The 13,356-nt window shown below is 42.7% G+C and overlaps 2 protein-coding genes across 2 annotated transcripts in view; one reads left to right on the plus strand and one right to left on the minus strand.

The window, feature by feature from the left end:
* RB195_025171 (uncharacterized protein) overlaps positions 1-13,356 on the minus strand; it is a gene marked incomplete at both ends in the record, with an annotated part of 35,403 nt that overhangs the window by 673 nt on the left and 21,374 nt on the right. The window lies entirely within an intron of this gene.
* Positions 7,273-7,506, plus strand: RB195_025172 (uncharacterized protein; the record flags this gene model as incomplete). The annotated part of the gene is made up of 1 exon (XM_064213204.1): positions 7,273-7,506. The coding sequence occupies one exon, from the start codon at positions 7,273-7,275 to the stop codon at positions 7,504-7,506; it is 234 nt and encodes a 77-aa protein (XP_064069083.1).

Here is a 13,356-nt window from a genome sequence, read left to right on the forward strand (position 1 = left end):
GTGAGAACAAAGCAAAGACCAAGGCCTCTGAAAAAGGGCTTTGACTACTTAGTTTTATTCATGCACAACACAAGGAAAATAATGGAAAGCCATAAGAAACAAGAAGAAAAGAGCATCGAGAAACTTGTAGCGCTGTAAATACCAACGCACGGATTTACAACGCATTGATTGTTAACTTTTTTGTTACGAAAGCGGAATAGGGAAGGCCGAAAATTGTTTGTGTCTAGTACAGGTGAATGATGGCAATTGGGTGTTTTTAGCTGGAGAAATTCATTGGCTTCGGCAAACAATATGTCTCGCACAAAACATTGGTAAACTCATCTCGCATGAACGTTGACGAGAAAATAGTTTGCAGAGAGAGAAAATTCGTCATCTTAACATGACCTTCGTGGTTATTCACAGTTTCTCAATATAGTGAGGTTCCTGTTTGGGTGATAACTGGAAGCTGCTAACAGGTGGTTGTAGACGAAATATAGCCCTACATCCGTGATTACCCCTGTAAATTGGCACCACCAATCGAATTTTCGTAATCTACAGAGTGGATATAAAAAGGTTTGGTGGCCTTGCAGTGGTCGATCCAGTGAATTGGTTCGTGTAGCGCGCCGCCAGTCGAATTACGTTGAAAGGAATTGCAATCCTGACTTTGTTCAGAAAGGATTTTATAAGACTTTAGTATAATTCGCCACCGATCTGCCTCAATAGAGGACATCCGGTTAGTTGCAAAGCTACGTGGCGCATCAACATTTAGCGGATAGACATTTAGTCAAGGATCAAATGTGCCATGTGCCTACTCCGATAGGCAAGTGGATTTAGGGGGCGGACACCCTGTGCCAGGATTTACTCATAATCCCCTTACATCCCGCAAGTCTGTCCAAAGACCTGCAATCAAGTGAAGGGGAAGAGCAAGGTAGCTGGTTTGGAGTCGCCTTCAGCAAACAAGTTCCATTTGTCCATTCGGAGGATGTCACTCCATCCTACGAAACCTCTGGGAGTTGAGATCTGCAACATCGCCATGGAATTTAAAATTTCATGCACGACGTTGGAATAGGAAAAGTCTCTTGGACTCTGGAGAAAAGTCTGGAATGGTAGCACCATGAAAGACTAGGTTGTATTAGTCATATAGGCTGCTGAGCCGGAAAAGGACTAGATGACGATGGTTTCCAAAATCGGACGTACGTTTGCACTGAAAACCATTGATGATCTGATGATTCAAGCAAGGAAGATTAGGTACGACGTCATTGAAGTGACTGAGACGAAACAACGCCACCCACCTAAGGCTGTTTGTGGAACTGGAGAAGAACTATTCTTAGAAACATACGACAGCAGAAAAGTTGGTGTAGTCGGTGTCCTCCTGAACACGAAAATAGTAATGAACAGCTAGACCACTATGTATTCGAATCAAAGAACACGTGGACGGCAAAATGAAATCATATGACTCCACTGCACTTGGTGGTCATAGGGTGTGGCGTCATAACGGAGATTTTAAAGTTAAGATCACGATATTGGTGCGCGAACTTAGCATTGCGGCGCGCTAGACTTTAGAGCCTTTTTTGATCCACTCCAAGGGCCAAAAGATGGATCGTAAAGAAGAATGCCTTTGCATTACGCGGAAACTCGAGGCCTATTTTAAGGCTGGTATTTTTTCATTTTATTTTTATTATTTTTGTTTTTTGCGCTAATCACCTCACAACAGGTATCTAACAGTGACATGATAGTCACTCGATCCCAAGGTACGATGTTCTGTTCTATTTGTAGCTATGAGACCCAACAATAAACTTAGTGATTTCTTTATTGGGCGGGTAGGGTGTTTGGTCGGATTTCACCCTTTCAGGCTCTGAAAAAGGCGAATTTGCCGAAACGTTAGCCGTTAAAGGATAGTAGCAACCTCGTGTCCGGTTCAATTAAAGAAATCCATTATAGCCATAAAGGACTCTTTCGAACAATTGACGACTCGAACCGAACATTTGCGAATGAGAAAAAGTGGATCAACACAACTTTGACTATCTTCTGCGCTTACACTCCAAGACAAAGCTATGAAGAAGTCGAAGTTTTTTATCTAGAGTTGGAGGAATTTTACAGAGAGGATCATACCTTCTGCGAAGGTATTGTTTCCGATTTTATTGCAAAAATTGGCCCCGAATGAACGCCTAAAGAACGTAACACCGAAACCCACGACTTTCAATGGAATGACCAGGCAATGACCAGGGAGGTCAAGGCTTTCCGAGTTTATAATGACTAAGACTATCCACGACTAAGACCTATCATGACTAAGACCACCCACGTATACCATTAATCTCAGAAGCCCTCCTCTCTATTTTCTAAGTGAGAATCACCCTGTGGAGGGCACCGTAATAAAATTGACCACATCATCGTCAATGAAAGGTTTCGCTTGACGGGCGTCGCTGTTGTGCCAAACTTTTATGAGGGAGCGACCATCGTCTCCTCTGACGACGATTTCCCTTCACAGAGAGAAAGCCGCAATGTTCAAAAAGTAAATTCATAGAACCGTCATTGAGTGGAGCCTCTACGCTTCATTAGTGGAGTCTAGGGAAGGTACTGAAACGAACAACATCGACGACGATTATGATCGGCCTGTTGAACACCTTCATGACTACACGAGGAAAGCTGAAGTTTTATAACACCTTAACGATCAACAGTTCACACTCTACTCTAAAGTCATAGTTGATGTGAAGGGAGTGGTTCAACAGGGTAACACGATCTCACACAAAATATTTAATGCCACTCGTGTGAACATAATGCGAGGATTGAAATGGGATAACATGAGAATGAAATTGGACGGCCGGCAATTACATCATGTATTCTCTACTGATGACATCGTAACTAACTCATAACTCTAAGTATCAATCCCGTGAAACGAATGCTGGTCGAATTTAGTGAAGCGTGTTTTACCAGCTTAGACCTTTACTTCAGAAACATGGGCATTTCGCAAGTAGGAAGAAGTTACGATCAACACTATAAATCGATTGAATGGACAAGCTCGTACAAACCCTGTGACCAATTCCATAAACTTAGCAACCCTCGGTAAACCACTCACGAAGGTTACTTAGATCTCCAGATCCAAGGTTGCAGATTCTCTATGTTCAATTTACAATTGAGATCAGCCATCTCAAGCCGCACAGTTAAGACTACAAAATTGTCTGTCCGATCAAGTGCGAAACAAGTAGTTTTGCATGAATAAATCCTGGAATTTAAGCCCTACTAGCGCAGCCTGCAAATCTTCAGTTGTTGACAGAGAACTGAGCGTCAATTCCCCTTTTTACCTATGTAAAATCGGATACTCTCAGCATCACCCATTCAATCGATTTATGGTGTTGATCGTAACTTCTTCCCACTTGCGAAATGCCCATGTTTCTGAAGTAAAGGTCTAAGCTGGTAAAATACGCTTCACTAAATTCGACCAGCATTCGTTCCACGGGATTGATACTTAGAGTTATGAGTTAGTTACGATGTCATCAGTAGAGAATACATGATGTAATTGCCGGCCGTCCAATTTCATTCTCATGTTATCCCATTTCAATCCTCGCATTATGTTCACACGAGTGGCATTAAATATTTTGTGTGAGATCGTGTTACCCTGTTGAACCACTCCCTTCACATCAACTATGACTTTAGAGTAGAGTGTGAACTGTTGATCGTTAAGGTGTTATAAAACTTCAGCTTTCCTCGTGTAGTCATGAAGGTGTTCAACAGGCCGATCATAATCGTCGTCGATGTTGTTCGTTTCAGTACCTTCCCTAGACTCCACTAATGAAGCGTAGAGGCTCCACTCAATGACGGTTCTATGAATTTACTTTTTGAACATTGCGGCTTTCTCTCTGTGAAGGGAAATCGTCGTCAGAGGAGACGATGGTCGCTCCCTCATAAAAGTTTGGCACAACAGCGACGCCCGTCAAGCGAAACCTTTCATTGACGATGATGTGGTCAATTTTATTACGGTGCCCTCCACAGGGTGATTCTCACTTAGAAAATAGAGAGGAGGGCTTCTGAGATTAATGGTATACGTGGGTGGTCTTAGTCATGATAGGTCTTAGTCGTGGATAGTCTTAGTCATTATAAACTCGGAAAGCCTTGACCTCCCTGGTCATTGCCTGGTCATTCCATTGAAAGTCGTGGGTTTCGGTGTTACGTTCTTTAGGCGTTCATTCGGGGCCAATTTTTGCAATAAAATCGGAAACAATACCTTCGCAGAAGGTATGATCCTCTCTGTAAAATTCCTCCAACTCTAGATAAAAAACTTCGACTTCTTCATAGCTTTGTCTTGGAGTGTAAGCGCAGAAGATAGTCAAAGTTGTGTTGATCCACTTTTTCTCATTCGCAAATGTTCGGTTCGAGTCGTCAATTGTTCGAAAGAGTCCTTTATGGCTATAATGGATTTCTTTAATTGAACCGGACACGAGGTTGCTACTATCCTTTAACGGCTAACGTTTCGGCAAATTCGCCTTTTTCAGAGCCTGAAAGGGTGAAATCCGACCAAACACCCTACCCGCCCAATAAAGAAATCACTAAGTTTATTGTTGGGTCTCATAGCTACAAATAGAACAGAACATCGTACCTTGGGATCGAGTGACTATCATGTCACTGTTAGATACCTGTTGTGAGGTGATTAGCGCAAAAAACAAAAATAATAAAAATAAAATGAAAAAATACCAGCCTTAAAATAGGCCTCGAGTTTCCGCGTAATGCAAAGGCATTCTTCTTTACGATCCATCTTTTGGCCCTTGGAGTGGATCAAAAAAGGCTCTAAAGTCTAGCGCGCCGCAATGCTAAGTTCGCGCACCAATATCGTGATCTTAACTTTAAAATCTCCGTTATGACGCCACACCCTATGACCACCAAGTGCAGTGGAGTCATATGATTTCATTTTGCCGTCCACGTGTTCTTTGATTCGAATACATAGTGGTCTAGCTGTTCATTACTATTTTCGTGTTCAGGAGGACACCGACTACACCAACTTTTCTGCTGTCGTATGTTTCTAAGAATAGTTCTTCTCCAGTTCCACAAACAGCCTTAGGTGGGTGGCGTTGTTTCGTCTCAGTCACTTCAATGACGTCGTACCTAATCTTCCTTGCTTGAATCATCAGATCATCAATGGTTTTCAGTGCAAACGTACGTCCGATTTTGGAAACCATCGTCATCTAGTCCTTTTCCGGCTCAGCAGCCTATATGACTAATACAACCTAGTCTTTCATGGTGCTACCATTCCAGACTTTTCTCCAGAGTCCAAGAGACTTTTCCTATTCCAACGTCGTGCATGAAATTTTAAATTCCATGGCGATGTTGCAGATCTCAACTCCCAGAGGTTTCGTAGGATGGAGTGACATCCTCCGAATGGACAAATGGAACTTGTTTGCTGAAGGCGACTCCAAACCAGCTACCTTGCTCTTCCCCTTCACTTGATTGCAGGTCTTTGGACAGACTTGCGGGATGTAAGGGGATTATGAGTAAATCCTGGCACAGGGTGTCCGCCCGAACTCGACGAAACATGTAGATGCATCGGCCTTCAGCTGAATCTCCAAAAGATGCTGTTCACGGATGGGTCTCAGATGCGACATTCATGCTCAACGGAACGAACATATCCAAATGAACCGGGTGCGTTTATCTGGGTAGGGAAATGAATATGATGAACGCCCGGAGAAAGGGAGAAAGGAGAAACCACTGAGCGACTCTGGCACGCGATTGGGACAAATGGAAGGATTAGTGGCGCCCGCTCGACCACTTTGAAGAACAAGTCAAGGTGATCAAGGTGAATATTATATAGTGATTGGGGCCGCGCATAACAGTCTGATGGCTACCCACACGTGGTGGCTCTGCTTTAACTGAACACAATCAGGCTTCAAGTGTACGCACTGGAAATACGAGCTATATATCCTGCACTGTTATATGGTAAAAGATTCCCATACATTACAGAAAGGTGACTTGAAAGGTCCTTTCTAAAGGAAGAATGGAATCTTTGGAAACAACCATTCTTTTCGTCACGCTGAATGCCTAACACTGTCGAGTGAACTCCGATAAACCGTCCCGTCCTGGATTTTACGGCTGCAGCTGCGGTTTTGTGCAACTGCGGGAGAGGACGTAAACTCTGAATAGTAAATCCCCATTCGCCTACGGAAATCACTGAGGACAACAATAAGACCACCTTCTATAATGAATCAATGCGTTGATGTCTAAAATACAAAGCCAGCGAAGCGAACCTAAGCAATAATCTAGGAAAATGATATAATCCTGGGGAGCGCACGTCGGAAAACGGTAACCGTCTAGTCGACTTATGGGAACAGACGGTTACCGTTTTCCGGTCGACTTATGCGAACAGACGGGCCTCACCATCGCTCCCACGATCAGGAGGAATTATCGGCGCCATCAGCTCACATGACCAACCCTTTCAACACCAGCGAGGAGCAGCGCAGTGGAAGATGAGAACTTTAAAACTTCAGTTCGTCTATGTTCAGACAGCAAACATTCGTCATGTAGAAACCTGAGTTTGGGACGCCTTATTCGACTCCCACCACCGCTCAGTTCTCTTCAGTTTCATGATACGGTTCCACAGGAGAAACCGAAGAGTTCTTTTTTAACCGAAAACCGACAGACATGTCTTAAAGAGGAAGAATACAGAGCGAAATTCCGCCAAAGTGTGTCTATATATGTAAGAGTATGAAGCAAGAAGAAGCTCAGCGATAAGCATTCCTTCACAAAGCGCATCCAAGACGCTGTAGGGGAAACGTTCTATTGCAGCTTAATAAGTTTGCATTTGTATCTGAAAGAGCAAAATCCAAGTATAATTCTGCATGCGGAGCCCACAGCACTGGCGAAAGGAGCCAGGAAATGCATCCGAGAAAGAAGTTGCGTCACCAGCTGCAAAATCTTATTGACTTTTAATTAGATGAACACGAGGTTGTCATATAATTTTAATGGCTAAAGTTTCGGCAAAATCGCCTTCTTCAGAGCCTGAAGTGTGCGATTCAATTCACAATGTAAACGACAAAATCTCTCCACAACTAAACAGATAAACTCAATGAATAGTTTTTCAATCACCAACTTAGCGACAACACTGAACGCTCACCTTGGATTGGAGATGCCTAGCATGCACCGCTGACTGATCGATCACGAGAGCGGAGCTGATTCGGATGTCCCATTCGAATCAGAAGAATCATCCGAGATATGGCGCGAATTCCTGCGTTATCGAAGGACATTTGCCCCTACGTTTCGCGGGTTGCGGAATGAACAATCAAAATCTGGCGGCGGTTTTCGAAGAAAATGCAATTAGCTCTTTTAGACTCTAAAGCTGTTTCCGACTCTGCTCATCGAGGGCGTATTCTAAACGCGCTTCGTGCTGATGGATTACCAGGAAAGTTCGTTCGCCTACCTGATGATATGAATCAACGAACAATTGCTACAGTGCGAATACTAGTCGGTAGCACAACATCGTTTGGAGTGGTAACTGGAGTAAGACAACAGGCAGCGGCAGGACTTCCTGTTCACCTTCGATAACATCATGCGAAGAACAGTAGATAAGTGTTCTGCCGATGTTACTCTAGCACCATCAGGGTGCCCCTTGACTGACCTCGAGTACGCCGGCAATCTTGTTATTTTTGAAGAAAGCAGTAAGAAAGTTCAATATGTTGTCAACCAGTATGGAAGCTCGCTGCAGCCTACTGTTTGCGACTCCGCCCTTATGTGTGTAAGTAGAGGTGGGTATCTTCGAGACCTCAAGCGGAAATCATGGTGGACGGGCAACAGGTCGAACTCGTCGATGAGTTCAGTTATCTGGGCCGTACTCTGAAGAGCAACGGCAGCTACGAGAAAAGTATTCAGCAAAGATGCAGTAAGGCCACTTCTGCATTGCTTGCAACTCCTTGACGAAATGCCTGTGGTCGACCCCCATCACCAACGAAGTGAAGTTGCAAGTCTACCAATCCGCAATTCTCTCTATCATGAAGCACGGAGCGGAATCTTAGGCAGCACCGTCTACGGTGAAGGAGAGGCTTGATTGCGCGGAAAGGAAGCTGCTAGGATGGCTTCCTGGTTAATTTTGGCCTTGGGTATTCCCCACAGTGAAGCGGAAATCGATGTGGTGTACCAGCGGATGACACATGGAAAATAACAACATCCTGCACCGCCATCCAAAGTGGCTACAGAAAAGTGTCTTTGCTTTTTTGGTCATATATTAAAGACAGCAGCGCCTTTGTTCAAGGAGTTTTGAGGAGTTTGTCTGGTTCGAGCTGGAAGAGGCGTCGTGGCCGAAAACTCCTGGGAACGAAAACGAAAAGACACTCGGCGTGGATAGACAGTTCAGGCGAGACATGAGGTTTCGCAGAATATGGAATAGCGATGAATGGAATGATTATGTGTAAGCTCGCGCAGAAGATCAAGAAGAGTGGGCAGAGCTATGTTCAAGGACGGCATACTTCGGCGAAGATGCGGGTAATCACGTCAGGCGATGACACCAGCCTGCTGATTAGGTCAAGTAAGTCAATGGCAATGGTAGTTATATAGTTAATATTGATAAATAGTGGTATAAAAACTAGCAATATATGGTGTTATTAGTCGAATAAAAATATATAATATAATATGGGTTTTCCCCTTTCGGAAGCTCACAGTACTCTAATCACAGCCGATACGCAGATATTATTGAGCAGAAAAGGTCAACGAATCCATTTTTGAGATGTACTCAAAGTGAAAAGGCAACAACTGGGTTAGAAGATTATAGGACAAAAATGTGGCACAAAATTCTCCGCTGACTGATTCGATTTGTAGCAGAAGTGATTATTTGTATGTATGGATAAAAGATAAAGTTTCTGGTGCGAATTAATCCGCTTGGAATGCGCCCCATGTTCACTTCAATTCAGAATCGTTTGAGATTTACGAACGTGTAACTGGCCTATACAATGACTTGCGGTGGCTAGCCGATGTGTCTAGTCAGTGTCTTTATCCTCCCAGACAAGTCTGGTACCAATTTATCGACCCCGGAGGGATGAAAGGCTTGGTGAGAACTAAGGCGGATTCAAACCTCCGATCGATCTGAGAGAATGGAAACCAGTTGGAAAAAGATGAAAATGAATTCTGATGGCAAGGATCCTACCCTACAATACACTTCACAACGAATTCATTCCTGTGGGCCACGAGCTGAATTATTTGATTTTATTCGTGGCCATACGGATTTTGACACAGCCAACAATCTGAAGTTTCGCACTTCTTCTTGTTGCAAGATTACGTTAGCACGGATAAAGAATTCGGTGTCATATTTTGATAGTGCATCAAGGAACTTACGATTTTTTCAAACAGGTTACTCTAGAACAAGGCTGTACACTTTACGTCAAAAAGCATAGTATAATTTACAGCCTTTTTCCTATCGTACTTATAATCTCACAATTCTCCTTATTTCGATGTCTTTGATCCGTTCTGTAATTTTCTAGTCCCGGACCAGAAGGTGAAATTTTTGCTGCAAAATCCTTTAAAAAGTGTTTTGCGCTATCTATTTCGCTAACATTTTGCACCCCCTTAGTAAAACAAAGATGACGGAACGGACCGTCACATCACTTATGAAACAGCGATTTAGAGACAGCCGATCTAACTTAACCGTTTAAGGTTATACTGCTGTTTTAGTGACAGTGTAGAGAACCCACAACGGATTTTATTCTGTTGCTCTCCATTTTTGGGGCATCAGTGCATAGTTACTACTACCGTCTTGGTAACCGCGTGTGACGGTATCTACTCTGCTCCTGATGGCAATAAGATTTTGGCGTGGAGCTTTCACTGTAGCAACAACGTTAGAACCCAATGTGGAGAAAGGATACTCATTGTCGCATTCATTTTTGTCATAGCAATTTTAGTTGAAGTGACGCTTTCTTTAGTTCAGTGGAGCTACTCAACTCAGTACCAGTCTTCGCAGTTCCGAATTAAAAATAACTTCCAGTTATATCAACTCAGAATTTGAATAGGAGTTTTAGAATCAATTCCAAACTTCAATACAACACCAATTTTTTATTTTTTATTTTTTAATTTTCAATTTTTTCTTAATTTTCAATCTTTTCAACGATCCAGTTCAATTTCAATTGTGGGTAGAAATTACGAGAGGCTTCTCCTTCTCGAGGAACACTTTCTTTTTCTTTGCAACGTTCTCTTAATAAATGCATGTCTTGCAACCTCCATACTTGAGGTGACCAATTCATCGATGTATGGGTTCGGATTCAAATTCCGCATCGAGACGGCAAGAAATTATTTTCAATTTCAAGCTGTGGAGACTGCTACAGTGTTGAGTAGGTCAAACGAACTGTAGAAGTCCTCACTTCAGCTGAAATCGCATTGACAACAACGCTGTGCGTAAGTACGCTGTTCACCTTTTTGAACCTACTGTAAAGTTCTTTTAATTCATGCTTTGTCACTTCTTTCCTTGGAGTAACCGGGTTAACTTTGTATGTATTCTGATCCAAATTCTGCGTCGAGGTAACTTTGGATCATTTTTTATTTGGAACACTGAAGACTAGTACAGCGGCCCACTGAACCGAAGAAGACTCTTCAGCTGTTCAGTATCCTTGCTCAATATTGCGTACTAAATTTGTTGGTATAGTAGAAACTCCAGGCCACAACCTCATTGCCATCATGAGCAGAGTAGGCGCCACCACAGACCGTCAATAAGGGTCGCAGCAAGTCTGCACTGGCGCCAGAAAAATGGTGAGCAACAGAATGAAACGCATCACGTTGTAACATTGGTTATGTGATCCACGGTGTTTCGCATTCGCACTTGACTGCAGGGATGTTAAAGAGATTGTTGGCGAGAACTGTCTACGTAACACTATCATAGCATTGGTTATTATCGTAGTCATGCATATAGTCGGATCAAAACGACATCAAACACGGTGTAGTTGCACGACCGGTCGCGCTGGAACAACGCGGTTTTTGAAAGGTGCGAGCGCCTGCAAGAGGCATGTTTGGGAACTTGCCAAATTTTGCCAAGTGACGTCGCCCAGATCGATATTGGCGGCAATTTTTTGTTTGTCTCCTTGTTTTTCCTTTTTCTTTCTGTTTTCTCCTCTTTCCTCTTTCTTTCGTATTTTTGTTATATTTGCTGTATTTGTTTTTGTTATAAAGATCTGTTTTGTATCTGTATTGTTCTTAAGTTATTGTATTGCTTTTGTTCATGTTTTGGCTCTGAAGTTTAGTTCAAAATTGTATTTATTTCTTTTTTGATGTTCTTCTTTTGTTTGTTTGTCTACCCTCCCTTCCTTACGAACAAAAAAAAAATTGACATGAAAAATACATGAGCAAAAAAAATACAATAACTTAAGAGTGGTGCAGACACATTGTAGTAATAAAAACAAATACAGCAAATATAGTAAAAATACGAGAAAATTAACAGGAACGACGAAGGAGTCGGAAAGAAAAGCAAAAAAAGGAAAAAAAAAACAAAAAGTTGCGGCCTATGTTTCATAACGCTTGCTGCTGCTTCATATCGTTTTGAACTGACTACAGTTGCAGCTACCCTAGGGGAAAGTTTGCGTCACGATATTATAGCATTGGATATGACACCCATTTTTAAATATCGGCAGGCCATGGTGCCTCCAAGTCTGACTTAATCCCCTTCGATATATATATATATATATATATAATATGTACCAGCAAAACGTTCGGCTAAAGCCGGACTTCAGAATTTTTTTGGCTTTCGCTTTGCTCGCCTTCACTGATAAGTAAGAAGTAACAGTAGCGATATTTTTCGTAAAATTGATTTCGTAGAATTGCTTTTTTCTACCAACGGTCCCTTCAATTTTTGTTACTCGAAAATTTAAGCACAAATGTAAGATTTTATGGTGTTTCCCTGAGCGCATCAGTTCTATGTTTGGAGAACAATCAAACTAGATTTTACATCTATGCTTCTCTCAAATCTCCACAATTTGGAATCATTGTTCAAAGTATGAGTTTCCTCTGTTCTCAACTATTAGCAAAGAACGATGCGCTAACATGAAATGACGTGAATATCATTATCGTAGTGATAAAAATAACGTCCTACGTCAGATCGTGTAAACTGTTGACAACTATGCATTGTATTTGATCAGCCGTTTCCTTTTTTTGAAGAAAGGATGTTAGCAGCATCAGGATACATGCTGGGAAATAGATATGCGGAGGGACCATAGAAACCCGCGTCCCGCGCACCAATCCGACGCAGTGAAACCTGTCTCTTCCCTCTCTATAGCTTTGTGGCACCGGCGCATCATTTGGACCCCGTGGGACCCGTCCCACCCCATTTTACTATCTATCTAGCTATCTGGCTCCGGGGCACAAATTCGACGCCGTAAAATCCGTCTCACCCAATTTTAACGCGTTGGGGCTCCAGCGCACCATACCGACGCCATGGCATCCGTCTACCTCTCTTTTTGGAATTTCTTGACAGACACGCACACACAGAGACGCACACACGTGACAGAATAAGCTCGTTATTATATAGCATGATAGTTTGCAAATCTGGAAGTGTACATTAACATAAAAGTTTATTTACCCTCACTAACATATGAGAGAAACTAACCTGTCCTGAAGCCAACATACATGCATGCATAGCTTTGGAGAATGGTGAAAAGGTAGAGTTCTCGCCTATAAGGTGTGTGGCGATGGTTCGGCACTTCACCGCTGCAGAGTTTTGTGTATGTGTGTCACGAAATTCGAAAAGGAGGTGCGACGGGTCCACCGGCGTCAAGTTGCTGCGCCGGTGCCAGATAGCTATAGAAGGGGTTGCGACGGGTACACAGGCGTCGAGTTGGTGCCTCGACGCCAGTAACCTATAAAATGGGGTGCGACGGTCTACCGGCGTCGGATTAGTGCGCGGGCACCAGATAGCTGTAATATGGAGTGCAACGGTCCAGCGGCGTTGAATTCCTGTGTTGTGGTGTTGAAGTATCGCGCAGTAAATTCGTGTGCATGTCGCAAAAGGGCAATGGGACCTTGCAAACGTTTCATAGTCGTATCCACTTTCCGCGTTCCTTTTCACCTCTACGACTCCTCCGTTCCTCAAAAAGTGGAAACACGAATGCTAACTGCTGCTTATATAGTAGTCAACTGTTTACATGATCCTATGTGGAACGCTATCTTTATCAATACGATAATGTTGTTCACTTCATTTTATGTGAAACATCATTCTGCGATAAGTGTTGGGGAAACAAGATTGAAACCTATACTTTGAATAATGATTCCAAGTCGTGTCTATATTACATTGGTATCGAAGGAGTACTTAAAGGTGAAGATTGAATGTTCTTCAAATGTAGAACTGACGCGTTTGCAAAGAAAACTATGGAATCTTTAGCCTAAATCTCCTTTAAGAAAAGGAAGAAAACGTTGTTAGAAAAACACAAT

Source organism: Necator americanus, chromosome X, assembly GCF_031761385.1.
Source record: "Necator americanus strain Aroian chromosome X, whole genome shotgun sequence".
Taxonomy (NCBI): Eukaryota; Metazoa; Nematoda; class Chromadorea; order Rhabditida; family Ancylostomatidae; genus Necator; species Necator americanus.